Source organism: Zootermopsis nevadensis, unplaced genomic scaffold (assembly GCF_977971745.1).
Source record: "Zootermopsis nevadensis isolate Lab colony 2312 unplaced genomic scaffold, Znev_1.0 Znev_ptg000013l, whole genome shotgun sequence".
Taxonomy (NCBI): domain Eukaryota; kingdom Metazoa; phylum Arthropoda; class Insecta; order Blattodea; family Termopsidae; genus Zootermopsis; species Zootermopsis nevadensis.
In genome coordinates, this window is record NW_028259145.1 from 5,943,545 (window position 1) to 5,964,286 (window position 20,742).

General features: G+C 38.5%; 1 protein-coding gene across 4 annotated transcripts; it reads right to left on the minus strand.

Annotated features, from left to right (window-relative positions):
- Positions 1-929: 929 nt before the first annotated feature.
- On the minus strand, positions 930-19,977 carry LOC110828930 (atlastin-like). 4 transcript variants are annotated; one of them, XM_087348509.1, is made up of 5 exons: positions 19,959-19,977; positions 9,833-10,154; positions 8,092-8,292; positions 5,960-6,074; positions 930-4,865 (listed from the first exon to the last, which is right to left on the minus strand). In XM_087348509.1, exons 2-5 carry the CDS (start codon positions 9,842-9,844, stop codon positions 4,738-4,740), a joined length of 456 nt encoding a protein of 151 aa, XP_087204635.1. In that variant the 5' UTR covers positions 9,845-10,154; positions 19,959-19,977; the 3' UTR covers positions 930-4,737. The 4 variants fall into 4 exon arrangements, with proteins under 4 accessions (XP_087204635.1, XP_087204634.1, XP_087204632.1 ...); XM_087348508.1 differs by lacking the exon at positions 19,959-19,977 and adding an exon at positions 18,735-18,751; XM_087348506.1 differs by lacking the exon at positions 19,959-19,977 and adding an exon at positions 12,588-12,703.
- Positions 19,978-20,742: the final 765 nt, after the last annotated feature.

A 20,742-nucleotide genomic window follows, 5' to 3' on the forward strand; every position in this document is an offset into this window, starting at 1 on the left:
TTGTTAAACAATATCAATATTATTTCACAAAATACTTCTGCTAACATTATCTTAATGCTGTTGTAGAGACAACCCAGTAAATCTTACAAAGTGTACTGAATAGTCGGTGGCATTTTACATTGCACCCATTTCAAAATTCAGGATCTCCTTGACGAGGTTTATGAAAGTGTTAGAGAAAGAATTATGGATTAAATGTGATCGTGTTTAGGGTGTAATGAGTTCAGATATTGGCTTAGACACTTTCCTGATAAGTTTTTTTTCAGTCCATGCAGGCAAATGCTGGGAAAAAAGTGTTATTGGAGTGTGATGCCTAGAACAGATTTTCATATTCATTAGTCACTCTTCACTTTTGTTTGATGATTTGCGTCCTGAGTTTTATATAATAAATATAATCAGACACTTGGATCATGTAAAAAATCATGCCTACAAACAAAACTGTTTACACTTTGAAAAGACACTTTGTGCCAAAGGTGTTTCAACCTCAGGAGGTCATTTTCACAGATGAAGTAAACAGTTTTGTTTGTATGCATGATTTTATATATCGATCCACTGGACGGTATGCAAGGTTTTAAGATTTGGCTCATGTTTACCATTCATAGTCTGGATGATCATAACAGTGATCTGCAAACTGTGATTGCCGTTGTTTATCTAGTGTTAAATTTCTGTTCAGTGTGCCTGTTGCAGTTAGCATTCATGTAGAATACAGATTTGCAGATTCTGATTATATTTTGCACATGTAAGTGCTAAAAGTAGGTATGCTACTCATAATATTGAACTTGCATTGTAAAACAAAATGCTGAAAGATCTTCAAACATTGTAATACCAGTGAGTGAGGTATATAAAAGGAAACTACATTTGCACTAATTTTGATGCAGTTGACTTGCCTTCAACCACCTCCAGAGTGTTTGCGTCAGTGCACTAGTCATGAATTACGGAGTAGAGTAGAGTTTATTTATTTACATTCCATAGATCCTTCTTAGGATGTAGAACATGTCATTTCATGCAATATACATACACTTCAGAACTTTCAACACAAGTACAAGAACGTATTTCACATATCAATGTACATGAACTTCAGATTCTGCAATACAAATATGAAAAATAATTTTACAGATTAATATACATGATCCTCAGAATTTTAAATAGAAATACAACACTTGCTTTACATATAGATTATAGATATAAATAAAGCTTAAAAATTTACAGCAGAGATAAAATCATCGTCTGTGTACTAGTGTTGGTGCAGTTAACAAATTTATTGACTTCCTTGCTCTATTACTAATCTTGCCACATGGGGTACCTAATTTGTGAAGTGAAAATGCATTTCTCTTAGCAGTCATCTCAGTTCTGAAACATATTTATGTTTACTTGAAGAATATTTATGTGTCTGTGTTAAACACTATCAATGTTCTTTAGGTAATTTTGTTTTTAATTTTAACTCTTGGGACATTTTCTTTCAGTAACATTTCATATTTAACCCACATAAAACGATGTCCACGTTTGTGTTGTATTTGGGGTACGACTGTTGTGTTAATTAAGATTTTACATTATCTGCCATTTTGTTTCTGTACTATCATTGGGCATAAATGTGAAATGTGGGATGAGAACTATGTGTTTGCTTGCTGAGGGTAAGATAACTTGAAATGCCTATCAAGAAAGCCTTATTATACAGCGTATGGTTGGTAGAAAATAATCCTGGCAAATGGCTTGAAATGTTTCCAAAGATTGTGTGTAGTGGAAAGGCTACAGCCTTTGAATGTGATGTGTGGCAAAAAAAGTTAAGTGTATAAGAAGAAGAATTCTGTTTACTTGAATAAGAAGATCTAGATCTTAAAGAACCAAATAAATATTTTTCCTTGGATTTAGCAACGTAATAATCGCGTTTGTACAGCAAAAGTGTTTATGATTAAATAAAGCAGTGACCCATTGTTCAAGTAGTAATAAATAGACAGTTAAAAAAGAGAGAACTCTAATTATTTATTTGTTAATCTGAAAAATGTTTTGGCTTTTTACACAGGTGGAGACGGTAATAAGGTTGACAGGATGGGGGGACGGCCAATACAAATAGTTCTTCTATGGCCTTCTCAATCCTCCTCTTCCATTTGGTCCTATCCTGTTAGGTCCATCTGTCCGAGGCTTTGATTGAGGTTTCAAAACACCTTCCTTTTTACGGTGCAAGGTTGTTAGCCTTGCGACCAACCCCCAACCTGGAGGACCAGGGTACCTGTCTTAGTCTGACCTCTCCCCCTCGACCAATCTGGCTAGGGAGGCCCTACCAGTAGCTATGCTACCGCCAGCATAGCTCTTGGGATCACTGAGGTACTCAAGCCCCACCACCATGACAAGGTGCAGGTACCATTAAGAGAGGATACAGATAGTTGGTAATAGAAAAGGTCGTTCATTTGAACAGGATGAGAAAGCGTTGGCAGACTTTCTTCTAATGGACCACATCAGAAACAAAAATGTGGTGGTTATCTCAGTAGCAGGTATCTACCGGGCAGGAAAGTCCTTCCTCCTCAACTTTTTTTTCCGATACATGGAGGCAAAGGTTGGTTTGTCATATCAAATAAAGGTACAGCTTTCCTCCATTTTCTTTCACGAAATAAAATATATTAAGTAAATTATTGTAGTGTTAATTTTTATTATAATCTGTTACTTTTTAGCACACTTTTTTATTTTTACGGAAAGCTGTACTTATATGTGTGTCTGTATAATTTAAATGATACACATGCATAAGCACAATACTTATTTACAACTTTTAATAAAATATTACTATTATCTTCGTCACATGTGTGAGAACAGGGGAAAGGTCGTGCTGGCAGAATAGCAAACACCCTGTATTGTAATTAGTATGGAAGTTACTGTGTCCCGCGCCGTATCCGCGTGGTCTGAGGCATCATGCTTCGGACCAGCTAGTTCGAGTCTCAGGGGGAAAAGAAATTTTCTCATGAGATTTCGACCGGTGCCAACCCAGCATCGTGAGGAAATTGGGGAGCTACGATGAGTAGCGTAATCCGGTCAAGAAAGCTAGCAATGGCTGGGGGTTCGTCGTGCTGACCACACGTCACTCTATATCTGGTTGGATGATCGTTCACCTCTGCTTAGGCACGTGGACATGAGGCCAGCAGTCAAGCTAGTCGGCTTTGGCTCTCTGGAGCTGTTACGCCACGGATTTCATTTCATGGAAATTACTGTTTTCAATGACTTTAGTGAATACATTTGATGTAGTGAATAATAAGACTTGATTGTAAATGAGGTTAAACACTTCATAAGCACTCGACAGTAGAGGGACCCGTGGAGACAGATAACTATGAAGAGTGAGCAATAAATTGTAGAACTGCTTTACACTATCAACGTTTGCATATCCGATATTGATATGCGGCAACTTTGGGTAAACAAATTTGCTGGAGTGATCTTTCTTATCATCACTGCTTAATATATAACACTGACATTTGGGAATGACTCTTCAGCCTTTTATGGAATGAATCAACATATTTCCTTTTGATACTAATCTTGTGTAATAATAAGATAATGCTTATGATGATGTGTGTTGTGCATAAATTGTTATAACCATTGTCATGGTAATGCTCTTACAGGATTTTCATCCTTAACGATTTGCATTACTGACTCTAAAACCGCGCCCTCCTACATCTGGCCAGTGACGTGTAAGAAGTTGTAATGTCTAAAGGGCAGCTTCTCACTGAAGATGATGTTGTAGATATCATTTAGTGGACATTATCTATTGTCATAAGTTCTTTTGAAATACATTTTTTTGGAAACTGGCTCTGCCTTCATCGTACCCAGATTAGTTTGTTTTTTCATAATGCAGGAAAATGAACTGATATGTGGTATATTTTTAACAAATTTGAAAATATTAATAATCACTTTAATTAATTGTGGGGCCTTGTAGAAATGAACTGAACACTTCTTGGTTTCATTGTATTTCCTTGGAGAGTAATCAACACTTGCTATAAGTGGGGCTTCCTTTTCAGTTGTCCGCTCGTGATGGTCAAGAAGCACTGCATAAAGTGCTTTTGGAGTGGGCAGCCAATTATTTTACATCTGAACTGGTAGATGCGGAAAATAAGCACTTCCAGAAACTTCAGTTTCTGGTAACAAACTATAAAGAGCTTCATATGGATTACCGTTCGGATGAGATGAAAGGACAATGCCATTTGAATAAAGCATTACAGGTTTGCTATAATGACATCACACACAACGTAAACACTATAATTTTAAAGTGCCTAACCCTGCTAATATTGTGTGCAGTTAACTGCACCCCATAAGGATATTTCTGCTGATTACATTTAAAGTAGGACCCTGACATCCAACCACTTTCTTTATTTCTCATATATTCAGGATATTCATTCTCTTTTGGCCAGTGTTTTCAGTTCCATGTTTCATAAGTAGAAAAACACACTGAGATATAGGTGGGGTTTCTTTTTCAGTTGTTCATTGAATATGGTAAGTTAGTACTGGAGGATTCGGAGCACAAACCCTTCCAGAAACTGCAGTTCTTCGTGAGAGATTGGCAGTTTTTATCTGATGCAAGCTTTGGAGATAAGGGAGGACAAAAGATTTTGAATAGTAATTTTATATTATTTTCAATGACATAGTAACTGCTGGGAATGGAGAAATGAATCATATGAGAAACAGAAAATCCTTTAAAAATATGGCGACTTAAACATCCAGTATAAAATTCCACCATGGATTATAGAAAAACAGAATTGACATGCATCATGTGACAAGCGTGGGTTTGACACTACAGCAAATGAATCTGGTTGATGTAGCCTCAGGCCACAGTCCAGGGGAAACAACAGCTAGGGCTTCTGTCCTTCCGCTATTACCAGAAGACGATCCAGCTTCTGAAACGTTATTTTATTGAAATATAAATGATGGACAAAGTCCAAAATACCATGTTTGCCTCTCATATTTTCCCATGTAATCCATTCTCCCAGTGAGCATTCATGATTGCAATCTAAATAATCAACAAACTCAAACTCCTGCCGTCCATTTTGCACATCAAGTGTTAAGTGCAGAATAAAGCAAGGACATAAGAAGTGCAGAACCAAATAAAATATGCATTATATAAAAATAACAAATATTTGAAAATTGTGCTCTCTGCTTAGGCACATGCAACATAATAGTCCAACACACTATTTCCACAGCTTAATACTTAAGCTTCTGCTGTACAGCATCTTTAGACATGACTAACGTTATGGTAGTTTTGCATAATATGAAGAAACTTATATTAAACATCCCCTATAAACACAAGACTTATCCACACTCATATAAATCAGCAATTATATCACTCTCAATCGTTAAAGTTGGTACTTTCACATTTTATTAATACCAAACTTACACACTGTTCTAATTTCTACAAGCCACATTACTACAGCAATTTCATACAAGAACAACTCTATGTGGTATTTCCCACGTTCATAAAGTTTTGACTTCATCAGAGCTGAGAAGGCATGGAGAGAAATCCACACGGGATCTAGATGGTCTGAAACCTGAGACCTCACTAACTTTTAGATCATCACATCCCCTTCAATACATTAATGAACCCCATGTTTGAAATAATTAGGACCGCAATCACATAAACAAGATAAAATAATCAAAATATTTTTTCTGTTATAACTATACTGTATTCATCTTTGCACAAAACTTTCTTATTTCTTAAAATTCCTCATCCCCATTCCTCGGCTGCACTGATGAGTAACATTCATATTGTAAGTCAGGTAATAAACTCCTAAACTTCACCTGTTCTTGCTCCCTGCATCTGTTCATACGATTATTTCACAGCTTTCTACGTACGTATTAACCCGTTTCTTCAGTATATTATACTACACTACTTTAACATCGCCAAGATACATACTGAAATGCAAACATTTCTGAAGAAAGATGCCATACACAAGCAGTGTTTTAAACACAATCAGCCTGACTGGTCAAAGCATACCTGATAATTTTCCATCGAATTCTGGATTTGTTGCCACTCTGAGTTTTGGTTGAGGCATCAAGAAACAGGACATCTCTGGAAACCATGTCTTTAAGCCTTCCGCATGATAACTTCCCTGAAATTGGTACAATAAGTCCCATGAGTATTTATAATCTGATACATGTTCCTATTGACATGATGTGTACAAATACTTGTGCACTTTTCTGTTATAAAATATATACACTAAAAGACAAATGGAGTGCATGAGCCCAGTTTATTTAACAATATATGTATTTTACTCTCCAGTATATATGTTGGTTTCTTTATTAACAATTAGGATGTTTAAGGTTTTCTACAGATTGTTATAGCCACTGCAGTCGAACAAGTATTTAATATGGAACATTTTCACCAGCCTTATTGTCTGATGGTAACACTTTTTGTCCTCTATCCCATTTCATTCGTGCAGTACATCTGGCTGTATCAGAATTGTCCTTATAACCCACAAAGTGTATTATAACAAAAACAATAAATTTTGCTGTATTCAGAGACCTGCCACATTCACCCATCTTAGATGAGTAAGGTGTGAGGCGTATTCAGAAAGTAAGTACCGTTTGGGCATACCTCCTGCGAATCATCGAAACGATCCGTTTGCGCATGCGCGGTGGCTTCCTCTACCCATTGATTCGTCACAGACGCCATTTCGTGAGAGTAGTGTCAGTTAACATTATTCTGTGAGCAATAAACATGTTCAAGAAAATTGAACGGCCCGCCAACTGTGAAATAAGGTCTTTTATTCGTTTTCTTAATGCTAGGAATGTGCGGCCGGTTGAATTCATCGCCAGATTTGTGAAGTTTATGGTGAAAATGCAATAAGTGATCATATGGTTAGGAAATGGGTTCACAAGTTCAATGAAGGACGTGAAAACGTTCATGATGAGGCGCGAAGTGGGCAACCATCTTTGGTGAATGCCAACTGGGTGCGTAAGGTCGACGAAAAAGTTCGTGAGGACAGACGGTTCACAATTTCTGCTCTCTCCCTGCATTTTCCTGAAATTTCAAGGACTGCTCTTTATGAAATTATCACAGAATGCTTGCGTTATCAAAAATTGTGTTCGTGTTGGGTGTCCAAAATACTCAGAGAGGAGCACAAAAAACACCGTTCTGCAAGTGCTTTGAAATTTCTGACTCGTTATCACGAGGGAGATGAAATGTTGTGCCATATTGTGACAGGAGATGAGACTTGGGTCTCCCATATCACACCTGAATCAAAACAGCAGTCCATGCAGTGGAAGCATACCACGTCTCCCAAATCCCAAAAGTTTAAGCAGGCAATTTCAACCATAAAAATCATGTGCACCATATTCTGGGACAGGAAAGGTGTTCTATTGGTGGAATTCACGCCGCCAAGCACAACAATCAACTCTAATGTTTACTGCGAAACTTTGAAGAAGCTGAGGCGTGCAATTCAGAACAAAAGGCGCAGGATGCTGAGTGCTGGCATGCTTTTGCTTCACGACAACGCTCGACCGCACGCTGCTGTTCAGACTCAAAACCTTATCACGTCGGATGGGAACAAATGGATTGCCCCCCGCAAAGCCCCGACTTGGCGCCAAGCGACTTTCACCTCTTCCTACACTTGAAGAAATTCCTGGCCGGTCAACTTTTTGTTGACAATGATGAAGTGAAAGAGGCAGTGCAGCAGTGGCTTGACATCGCAGGCGGCCGCGTTCTATGAGTAGGGTATACAAAAGCTTGTGCCCGGTATGATAAGTGCCTCAATAATGGTGGTACCTATGTCGAAAAGCAGCATAAGAAACGTAGAATTTAATGATTTTTTTTAAAAAAATTATATTTTGTTTTTTGTCAATTCCCAAACGGTACTTACTTTCCGAATACGCCTTGTACACCAAGAACTAAGTGGGGTACACTTATATCTCAGTGTGTTTTTCTACTTATGAAACATGGAACTGAAAATACTGGCCAAAAGAGAATGAATATCCTGAATATATGAGAAATAAAAAAAGTGGTTGTATGTCAGGGTCCTACTTTAAATGTAATCAGTAGAAATATCCTTACGGGGTGCACAATATTAGCAGGGTTAGGAACTTTAAAATTATAGTGTTTACGTTGTGTGTGATGTCATTATAGCAAACCTGTAATGCTTTATTCAAATGGCATTGTCCTTTCATCTCATGCGAACTGTGATCCATACGAAGCTCTTCATAGTTTGTCACCAGAAACTGAAGTTTCTGGAAGTTCTCATTTTTTGTATCCACAAGTTCAGATTTAAAATAATTGGATGCCCACTGCAAAAGCACTTCATCCAGTGCTTCTTGACCATCACGAGCGGACAACTGAAAAGGAAGCCCCACTTATAGCAAGTGTTGATTACTCTCCAAGGAAATACAATGAAACCAAGAAGTGTTCAGTTCATTTCTACAAGGCCCCACAATTAATTAAAGTGATTATTAATATTTTCAAATTTGTTAAAAATATACCACATATCAGTTCATTTTCCTGCATTATGAAAAAACAAACTAATCTGGGTACGATGAAGGCAGAGCCAGTTTCCAAAAAAATGTATTTCAAAAGAACTTATGACAATAGATGATGTCCACTAAATGATATCTACAACATCATCTTCAGTGAGAAGCTGCCCTTTAGACATTACAACTTCTTACACGTCACTGGCCAGATGTAGGAGGGCGCGGTTTTAGAGTCAGTAATGCAAATCGTTAAGGATGAAAATCCCGTAAGAGCATTACCATGACAGTGGTTATAACAATTTATGCACAACACACATCATCATAAGCATTATCTTATTATTACACAAGATTAGTATCAAAAGGAAATATGTTGATTCATTCCATAAAAGGCTGAAGAGTCATTCCCAAATGTCAGTGTTATACATTAAGCAAGATCACTCCAGCAAATTTGCTTACCCAAAGTTGCCGCATATCAATATCGGATATGCAAACGTTGATATTATAAAGCAGTTGTACAATTTATTGCTCACTCTTCATAGTTATCTGTCTCCACGGGTCCCTCTACTGTCAAGTGCTTATGAAGTGTTTAACCTCATTTACAATCAAGTCTTATTATTCACTACATCAAATGTATTCACTAAAGTCACTGAAAACAGTAACTTCCATGAAATGAAATCTGTGGCGTAACGGCTCCAGAGAGCCAAAGCCGACTAGCTTGACTACTGGCCTCACGTCCACATGCCTAAGCAGAGATGAACGATCATCCAACCAGATATAGGGTGACGTGTGGTCAGCACGACGAACCCCCAGCCATTGCAAGCTTTCCTGACTGGATTACGCTACTAATCGTAGCTCCCCAATTTCCTCACAATGCTGGGTTGGCACCGGTCCCATACACTGGTCAAAATCTCATGAGAAAATTTCTTTTCTCCCTGAGACTCGAACTAGCCGGTCCGAAGCATGATGCCTCAGACCACGCGGCTAAGGCGCAGGACACAGTAACTTCCATACTAATTACAATACAGGGTGTTTGCTATTCTGCCAGCACATTTCCTATCTTCTCATGCATTATGTGACAAAAATAATAGTAATATTTTATTAAAAGTTGTAAATAAGTATTGTATCATTTAAATTACACAGATACACATATAAGTACAGCTTTCCGTAAAAATAAAAAAGTGTGCTAAAAAGTAACTAACTAACTAACTAGATGGCTTACCGAACCCGAAGGTTCATCACCGAATTAACCAAAGCCCTCCACCGGACCCTGTCCTGGGCCAACAAAATCCAGTTTCCTTAGTAACAGCTTATAATAAGAATTAACACTACAATAATTTACTTAATATATTTTATTTCGTGAAAGAAAATGGAGGAAAGCTGTACCTTTACTTTGATATGACAAACCAACCTGTGCTTCCATATATCGGAGAAGAAAGTTAAGCAGGAAGGACTTTCCCACCCGGAAGATACCAGCTTTTCTATTAACTATCTGTAATGGCAGTCCTCCCAGCCTCTCCGGCCCGTATCCCAACCTGGAGGACCGGGGTACCTGTCTTAGTCTGACTTCTCCCCCTCGACCAATCCGGCTAGGGTGGCCCTACCAGTAGCTATGCTACTGCCAGCATAGCTCTTGGGATCACTGAGGCACTCAAGCCCCACCACCGCTACAAGGTGCAGGTACCATTAAGTGGGGTGTCCTCCCATCCTGTCAACCTTATTACCGTCTCCACCTGTGTAAAAAGCCAAAACATTTTTCAGATTAACAAATAAATAATTAGAGTTCTCTCTTTTTTAACTGTCTATTTGAACAATGGGTCACTGCTTTATTTAATCATAAACACTTTTGCTGTACAAACACGATTATTACGTTGCTAAATCAATGGAAAAATATTTATTTGGTTCTCTAAGATCTAGATCTTCTTATTCAAGTAAACAGAATTATTCTTCTTATACACTTAACTTTTTTTGCCACACATCACATTCAAAGGCTGTAGCCTTTCCACTACACACAATCTTTGGAAACATTTCAAGCCATTTGCCAGGATTATTTTCTACCAACCATACGCTGTATAATAAGGCTTTCTTGATAGGCATTTCAAGTTATCTTACCCTCAGCAAGCAAACACATAGTTCTCATCCCACATTTCACATTTATGCCCAATGATAGTACAGAAACAAAATGGCAGATAATGTAAAATCTTAATTAACACAACAGTCGTACCCCAAATACAACACAAACGTGGACATCGTTTTATGTGGGTTAAATATGAAATGTTACTGAAAGAAAATGTCCCAAGAGTTAAAATTAAAAACAAAATTACCTAAAGAACATTGATAGTGTTTAACACAGACACATAAATATTCTTCAAGTAAACATAAATATGTTTCAGAACTGAGATGACTGCTAAGAGAAATGCATTTTCACTTCACAAATTAGGTACCCCATGTGGCAAGATTAGTAATAGAGCAAGGAAGTCAATAAATTTGGTAACTGCACCAACACTAGTACACAGACGATGATTTTATCTCTGCTGTAAATTTTTAAGCTTTGTGTATATCTATAATCTATATGTAAAGCAAGTTTTGTATTTCTATTTAAAATTCTGAGGATCATGTATATTAATCTGTAAAATTATTTTTCATATTTGTATTGCAGAATCTGAAGTTCATGTACATTGATATGTGAAATACGTTCTTGTACTTGTGTTGAAAGTTCTGAAGTGTATGTATATTGCATGAAATGACATGTTCTACATCCTAAGAAGGATCTATGGAATGTAAATAAATAAACTCTACTCTACTCCGTAATTCATGACTAGTGCACTGACGCAAACACTCTGGAGGTGGTTGAAGGCAAGTCAACTGCATCAAAATTAGTGCAAATGTAGTTTCCTTTTATATACCTCACTCACTGGTATTACAATGTTTGAAGATCTTTCAGCATTTTGTTTTACAATGCAAGTTCAATATTATGAGTAGCATACCTACTTTTAGCACTTACATGTGCAAAATATAATCAGAATCTGCAAATCTGTATTCTACATGAATGCTAACTGCAACAGGCACACTGAACAGAAATTTAACACTAGATAAACAACGGCAATCACAGTTTGCAGATCACTGTTATGATCATCCAGACTATGAATGGTAAACATGAGCCAAATCTTAAAACCTTGCATACCGTCCAGTGGATCGATATATAAAATCATGCATACAAACAAAACTGTTTACTTCATCTGTGAAAATGACCTCCTGAGGTTGAAACACCTTTGGCACAAAGTGTCTTTTCAAAGTGTAAACAGTTTTGTTTGTAGGCATGATTTTTTACATGATCCAAGTGTCTGATTATATTTATTATATAAAACTCAGGACGCAAATCATCAAACAAAAGTGAAGAGTGACTAATGAATATGAAAATCTGTTCTAGGCATCACACTCCAATAACACTTTTTTCCCAGCATTTGCCTGCATGGACTGAAAAAAAACTTATCAGGAAAGTGTCTAAGCCAATATCTGAACTCATTACACCCTAAACACGATCACATTTAATCCATAATTCTTTCTCTAACACTATTTCATAAACCTCGTCAAGGAGATCCTGAATTTTGAAATGGGTGCAATGTAAAATGCCACCAACTATTGATTTGTGAAGGACTGATTTAAACAATGAAAACCAGTCAGAACAGCATTTCTCTAAAGCTGGTACATTATATTCAAGAATCAGCAGTGCAAACCATTAGTCATTTTCCTCTTGCAAGCCACAGTTTACTCTCTGGAAGTGGGCATACATAACATGCACAAATTTTGCAGAAAAAGGAAAGACGTAATAGCATGCACTACCTATAACGCACCACCAGAATTAAAAATGTATCACGATACACATACCCCTTTGCCTCACTACATCTGTAGCGGGCTAATAACCACAACACAAACACAATACTTTATACCGATAGTTAGAATAATCACCATACATAATTTCAACATATATTCGCGTATGTGCCGCACATCACCCACACACTGAAGACGCCTCCATTTTTATCAAAAAGAAGGTTTATAGCTGGCCACACATTGTGCAAATTACTTCATTATATATAAGCTACAACTAGCCCACGAAATCATATACACTTATAACATAACAAATATAGAATAGTGTATATATTTACCAAATTCTTGTACAGCAAAACCACTTTCGCCAACCAACGCCACTTTCAATAGGTGAACAACAGGTTCCCGCCGATTTGTTCTACAACGACAAACTCGTCACAGATAAAGTATTCGAAAGGCAACTACCTCTGATAGTCAGAGGTGACAAGGAGAACTAATACAAACCAAAGAACGTATAAATGAATCTGCATTGCTCATGTACAGTAACAAGACGACCTACTCAACCCAGTACTATTACTGAAATAACAATTGAACCTAATGACAACACTTCCCATTTATGCAACAGCATACGCAACCCATCACTAGGCATGAAGTCGTAACAGTGAAAAAGCCATACGATAAAGCAGTCGAAACATTATATTTTCCAAACGTAGAAGGAATTAGACACAGAGACCGACCTTTTCGGCAAGTGACACGAATACATGAAAACAATTACTTATAAAAATAATACTACACAAAGGAGGAGACTAAACACAACACATATATGCAGGTACTGGCATATATTGTAGCTAAATGTTTCTCAAATGCGTGTGCTGAAGGACACTTATACTTAATAAACCACGTGCAAATAAATATTGTTCTAGGAATAGAAACATACTGAATGTGCATGTAGGACAGATTGTAAACTTTCAAGGGATGTTAAAAAAATAGAATATAGGACAGAACAGAACGAATATTACTGAATCAGTTGTGGTTTATGCTGACATCGTTGAAAGATGTTTTTAAATTGGCTTTGCTATTTTAATGTGGATGAGTCGCTGCATAATTCTTAAGTGCATATTTTCCTTGAGGAAAGAAGTTTAATATTTTATTGATTCAGAGATCAGAGGAGCCGTCCGTGCACGAATTTCGGAATCGAAAGTGCATGCTTGACTTTGGAAACCGTATCGGCATTACTGGGCATCTGAACAAACTTAATAACTGTCATTTACATAGCAAATACCAGCTCAATTATGTTATATTCATTTCTACGAAAGAGTTTTCCAGACGAATCTGCTACAATGGGAATGCAAACTGAGAGCTAATAAATTATTTAATTTTCCATCATTAACTGTGAAAAATTTAATTAGGGTGCATAATTTAGAGAAATCTAGTAATTGTATCAGAACGTAGATTGTGAAATTAAGTTACAGACTTTTCCGACTTCAAACCAAACCCCCCCTCCCCAAAAAACATTATAATGTTTTATTTCTAATTTCTCGCTGACAATTCAAGCCACACCAACAAACATACGAATTCAATTTGCCGATTTAAGAGTGACTCAGTGTTAAAGGAAAAATCATATTACTCATCTCTCAATGATTTATACTCAAAATACTCCCCCCCCCCTCAAATAATCAGAAAACACAAGTTTAGTATTGTTTATATTTTGTAGTAAGTGTAGCCGCTAGATACTGTTCACATTAACGAATGTCATCGAATATCTGTCTCATTCCTTCTACCCCATAGAAGAATTTACTTCAACCAAATTTCTCAGTCATTATAAACATGTAAGCAATAGTGGATATGCTTTCCTGTATGATTATTTTTGCGGTAATGCTGTAGTTAACTGCAAATTACTGTGACAACCATGTAATTTATATTTGTATATTAGATACAACTTTTGTATTTGTTCTATGCCATGTTCTACATCCCACGCTTGGGTCTATAAAGGATCTATGGAAAGAAAATAAATTCTGTTCTAGTGTACTCTGCAGCAAGATCAAGGACGCATCGTACTGATGAACGCTTGGTCGATTTCATCCAAATACAATCATCACAAATGAAACACGAAAATGTAGAATAAGGCAAGCAAGAGCAGTGTCACATACGAGGTGCGATCGGAAAGTTTCCAGACTGTGTCAATAGAGGGAGAACCGGATGTAGTAAGAGCTTCTGCCGCTAGGGGGTGCGGCCTACATTCATAGTGAATCAGTGTGCCAGCCGGCATCATCCAATTAGCATTTGTTTCTTAGTTACGGGCGTTTTGGTAGTGCATTACACCGATCCTCCTGCGATTTCGGAATGGCGGATTTTCATGAACAAATCAAATTTTGCCAAAGACTCGCCAAAACGGCTACGGAAACCTATGAAATGCTAAAGCAAGCATTTGGGGAGTCCGCAATGGGTCGTGCACAAACTTTTGTGAGGCATTCACGTTTCAAAAATGGCCGAACCTCTGTCGATGATGACGAGCGTTCTGGACGACCATCTTCGAGCACAACGCCCGAAAATGTTACGAAGATTCGGCAGGCCATTCACGAAGATCGACGTCGTACCATCAACGACTTGTGCGACATTGTTGGGATAGGCTATGGGACCTGTCAGCTGATTCTAAAGGAAGAACTCCACATGCGACGCATCATCACAACGCGCCAGCGCACACCGCCCTCAAAGTTCGGCAGTTTTTAGCCTCAAACACCATGGCCGTCATCCCGCACCCTCCTTATTCGCCGTGTGACTTCTTCCTCTTCCCAAAGATGAAAATTCAGCTAAAGGGAAGGAGATTTGAGACGATAGAAGAGATTCAGGCATAATCGCAGATGGTGCTTGACAGGCTGACAAAGAAAGATTTCGAGGGATGCTTCCAGGCTTGGCAGCGGCGCTGGGATCGTTGTGTTCACTCCCAGGGGAACTACTTCGAGGGTGATGGATGAATTTAATACCTGAGATAATTGTACGGGTTTTTATAGGCGCAGTCTTGAAACTTTCCGATCGCACCTCGTAGGTTTTTCCAGGTAAAGACAGCACTTATAAAACATCCTGAGCACGAAAGAATTCCAGAGAATTTTTAATACTGTTCAACCATCAGAGTGTGTTATCATTATTACTAAAATGTATCCTGTCTCTTACTGACATCAGTTCTCCTGCTACTAAATAACCAGCGACATGTCGGATCAGAGGGTGAAGCTCCTCTGATTGAGGTTATGATAATGTGCTGCTTGGTTATGGCTGTCACACCTTATGGGGCGGTGATAGATGATTATGGATCAATGGTGGAATGATGACAATTAGCAGGGGAAACCTGAAGAATTCAAAGAAATACCTTCTTCAGCGACAGTTTGTCCACCACAAATTTTACTTGACATCACCCAGGATTGAACACAGGTCTCCATGATGAGAAGCCAGCATCTAGCTGCCAGAAGTGTAGCGCGGTATAAATTAATATGAATATTTAACAAAACACATTGAAAAATAACTTTTAATTCTGTGTATAATGTGGTATTCTTTGTGTGACTAGCTTTTACATAACAGATATGTCCACAATAAATTACAATCATGGCCAATCATTACGATATTTTAAGTGCGTGAGTTCTCTTAAATTATTTTCATAATTGCCGCCCAAGTACACAAATAAGCAACTGGGCTAATACTGTGTGTTCCCAGACACTGCAGAAACATCTTACAGAAAACTATCCATTAATCATACGGGGAAAATGACGAACAGCTTGGCAGAGAACTGTGATTGCTGCAGTCAGCGTTTTTAAGATACGTCAGAAAAGCACTCACAATCAACGAATTAAAATTGCACGATGCAATCTCGTTAAGTGCGAGTTCTGGATCTCGCACTGCTCAATTGCTATACTTCAATAAGAGTGGAATGGAGCACACGTATATTCCAAAAATTGTTTTACAAATCAGTTTCTACATGACTGATACGTACGAGGACAATAAATTAAGCCTCTATTTACCCCGTGGCTCTGTAGCTCTTGTCAGTCTTACATATGGGAGGTTTCTTAAGCTAATTTGACATTTGGTACGACTCCTTGGGCGAGTGATCAGCCAGTCGCAAGGCCTCTACCTACACAGCACAGCACAATAAGAAGTGGACAAACAAGGTACGACAGGGATTCGAACCCACGATCCCAGTGATTTATGCTCAAGGCTTAGACCAAGCGGCCACTAATAGGAGCCTTCATTGTCATCTCAAATCAACTGTTAGAACTGGATCCACCGATTATGGCTGCTGACCTTGTAGGGAGTGTCCAGTACGCGGACCACTCAATGAAGGAAGGAAGGAGTTTCCGTCGGTCAGTACAGTCTGTGTCAGTGCAGCAGTGTAGAAGCCTGATAATTGTTGTCTTGTGACTGTGCTGTGTTAACAACATGGCACCTGTTCGTTGCAATCTCCTTTCTGGTCATTGATAACGCCTCGTATCACAACACTCGGACAGACAAACCACCGACGTCTTAATCAAAGAAGGACGAAATGAAAGCCTGGCTATTGGAAATGAACATCCCATTTTGTGACGTGTTGAAAGCTCAACTGTACAATTTAATCAAATTAAATAAGTCAAAGCACAAATATTATGTGATTGATCAGATTTCGGCAGACAAAGAACGCCCTGTGCTCAGACTTCCGCCGTACAATCCCGATTTAAACCCCAATGAACTTATTTGGGCAGACGTAAAACAATGGGTTGCAAGGAAGAACACAACATTTAAAATTAAGGTCGTCGAGCATCTGTGTCGCCAGAGGTTCGAAGAAATTGGGCAAGAGGAATGTGGAAAAACTAGAACAGATTTATTATGAGCAAGAAGGCATAATCGAAGACGCTATTGAACGCATTACAATTGAAGATAATGGAGTGACCAGCAGCAGCGGAAGTGATGAATCGAGTGATGTCAGAAAGCGATGGTCTGTGAGGAGTGGAAGATTTGGAAAAGGACCGAAGAGTTGGGAAGAAGATAAAATCATCTAATACTCTCTGCAGTGTTAATTTTCTAGTGAAATCGACTTTCCTGTGTTGCATACCGTGGTGATATTTTATTTGGAGTGTACTGTACGCGGCCTGCTGCCATCCTTTCCAGCAAACGTCTGGTAAGTGACTCGCTCCGAGGCTCCAATTCACAAAGTTCAGCGGCCAAAAACGCTGGAGACAGGAAGACGAAGGATTCAAAATTGTCCTCCTCTACTGGAACGCAGTATACCTTTTTCACGTCATGGACTGCAATGTTTGCACGTGCTGGCAGTAAGTGTGAGAAAGACAGCTCTCAGAAGCCCTCTGTTACGTTACCGGTCTGTGACAAGCTTCCTGATCTGTTGTATGGGAACGTCTAATCGAATATCAAGCGAATGTAACCCAGCTGGTGTCATTGTAACTTCAAAGGATGAACTGACTGACATGTTACCATCTTCTTTTCATCGGCCGCGATCTCTGGCAACTGCCCTCCAATATATATTGAACTTACGAGCAAATCCAACTACCTCAGCTTCGCGGCTGAAACCGCAGATACTTTAACTGAATGTTAACTCTCACACATGTTACATGAATCCCTCGCGCCTAAAATGCGTCGGAAAATTCCTGTTTTGATCAAAATCGTCGTCTAAATCCTTAGTTCTAAACATATTTCGTTCCGATAAATCTTTAGCTAGTTTCGCTAAAGATTCAGGCAGAAACGCATATAGACATATGCCTGTAAGAAAATTGACCCTGGTTGTTTTCCCACTTAATTCCATTCTGGAGTAATTTAATAAAACTTCAAGGTATAAAATTTTATGAAAATTAGTTATTACATTGTGACATGTTTGCAATGGTTCATTGCTAACGCTTCAAACACCAGAACGCAGCTAGCTAAAACGCAGTAATGTTTACAGTCGTAAAATGTTGTAATTAATTTGGAAAATAGCATAAATTAAACCGCTAGTGCGTGGACCACAGTTTGAGAAACACTGCCTTGTGCCACCTCTGTATCCTCTTTTAATGTACTGTATAAATACCATGACTTTAGAACAGAACTGGGTGGAAATTATGTACGCCAGCAGAATGCATGTCGAATGAACTGATTCTGAAAGCAGAGTCCGTAACTATGGCAACTTATCCACAAAAGGGGTAAAAATTGATGAAAACTTGACTCCTACAGTGAAGCTACCATACCCTTCGCTGCGTGTTCACTGATATGCGATTTTCAATTGTCGAGAGGAATAAAGCGCTGACGCTGAACAAAAGAATGTTCGTGCTGGAAATACGTACGCAGCGCTGATTCGGAGTAGAGTTGAAGTAATTCAGGCGAAAACCTGATAGATATATTTCTCATAAAATACCTGTAATCACATACTACTAAGAGTCTCGTGGTAAACACAGGACGCACAAATTTATATTAATTTCAATAGTGATAGAAGTGCGCCAGACACTGATAAATATAGAAAAGTAACAATTGCTCACAGCCTTTGGCGTGGTCTAGTTTCACGATCCCGGCTGTGATGGTGGCTTACAATTGCGCGGCAAGGGGAGCGAATTCCTTCCGTGACCTTGAAGCATGCAAGTTGTTGATGGCAAAAAACAGCAAAACTAGGGAGGGGGGGCCTCGATCCCAACAGCACATCATGCAGTATTGTGTGGTGGGAACGGGGGGGGGGGGGGGAGGCAAAATACAACGTTTTCCCCTCGGTACTATGTTGGCATATAAATTGCAACAAGTCTCATGAAATGTGACGAGGAAGAAGACAAATGACAAACAGAAAGAGCATCGTTGTACACATCGGTTTTAAGGATTCGAAGAAGACACAGGAATGGTTGTTACCAATCTAGACTAAATTCTAAAATCCCCAGAACAGAAAAAGCGGTAGGTTATTCTTAACGTCATATTTGTGGTAGACTTTACCCAACACGTGTGTTATCATAAATATTTAAGAAAGAAGGCACTGGAGACGGTTATAAAAAATCTGAAATACTGAGTGAAGAAAATGGCAGTCGATGAGAAACATTCTGACAAAGAGAGCAGGCAACGTTGCCCTGAGGTCTAGTTACCTGATACAAACAATGGAATAAGGCGATAACGGCCAATCAAAATTTTACACTGACGATACATCGGGAGAAAACAATTTAGCATTCGCAGACGTTGCAAAACGACGAAAACACAGGCGTTCAGACGAACGTAAACTCGGGGAAACAATCTTCTAATGTTGCACGTCGGTGGAATTAATGGATTTCTTAGTAACGGGCAATTTATTTATAACACTAGAAGTGCAACAGGAGACAGCCGTGGACAAATGAATGCGACAAATTATGAAAAGTGGGTAGTCGACGAACTTACTACTCCGAAACTTCCGTCTCAGTCTGTAATTGTCCTTGATAAGTTCCCTGTCACTGTTTCTAGTAATGTACGATTACAGTGGGCAATTTTAGTGAAGGTTTCGTTCTAAACTGATTGCAACAAGCTTCCGCAACACAAATTATGTTCCATTTAAATCAATGTGCATGTACCAGGCAAAGTTTCTGTTATATTTCTTCACGCGATAATATTTTGTGCTCCGTAACTTCGGCATTTGGTATTTTCAGCACATTTTTACCATACATGAAAATAAGGACCAGTCAAGTTCTGTAACACCTTAGTTAACTAAGTAATCGATGAAAACAGTAAACACACAATAACTTTAGATAACTTACACTGAATTGTTCCTGAATATAAAATCTTCGCCTGCAAGTTGTATAAAACAGAAGTCAGAAGTCCCAAACAAATGTTGTGTGTAAGTCCTGTAAATGTTCCCTGTGTAAGCATAAATTTAACCACTGAATGAAGATGTTATTTCGTTTCTGAATACATGGACAGCGTGGAAGTAGGCAAGTTCCCGACGTTTCAGTACTTTTATTAGCTTTAGTCCCGACTTTATTAGTCGAGCTGTCCCTTGCACAGAATGCTCCGCTTAAAAACTCAACAACTACAAATGAACATCGTCACACGCAAAACGACGAAATCAATCAAAGACGACGTATGATTTCTGCAACCGTACTCCGTTGCTGAAGCCGACGCACAGCTTGAAATCGGTACGGCCGTAATTTCAGCAGTTCTGTCGCTCAGTGGGCACCTGGCACAAACACATTCTGTGTCCCGAAACTTTGCCTTAGTCGGTACTTCCTTGTCGGAACACGCATTGTTAAATGCTTCAGAAACAGCAGCGAACGATTACGATATGAAGTACTGACCAAACATGAACACACTTTCTGCTCGTGAATACTAAGTTTCCGATTGTTAAAGCAGCTGGTACATACAGTTACCACTAAGCTTTAAAGTGTTAAAACGTAATTTCGATGTTATTTTGGAAAGAAATGCCAACTGCTGACTTCGAAGAATTGCAAATAATATTACACAGCCAAATATGCCAAAAGAAATTATATTACCAAGTACCAGGTATTGTAATTTCACGTTAACAATTCATGAAAAATGAAGGTG

What these genes read in the sequence shown, in the direction of transcription:
- LOC110828930 (XM_087348509.1), bottom strand. An exon ending in ATTTGAATAAAGCATTACAG is followed by an intron (nt 6,075 to 8,091) that starts GTTTGCTATAAT and finishes TACCAATTTCAG; the next exon opens with GGAAGTTATCATGCGGAAGG. An exon ending in ATTCGATGGAAAATTATCAG is followed by an intron (nt 4,866 to 5,959) that starts GTATGCTTTGAC and finishes ATAACGTTTCAG; the next exon opens with AAGCTGGATCGTCTTCTGGT.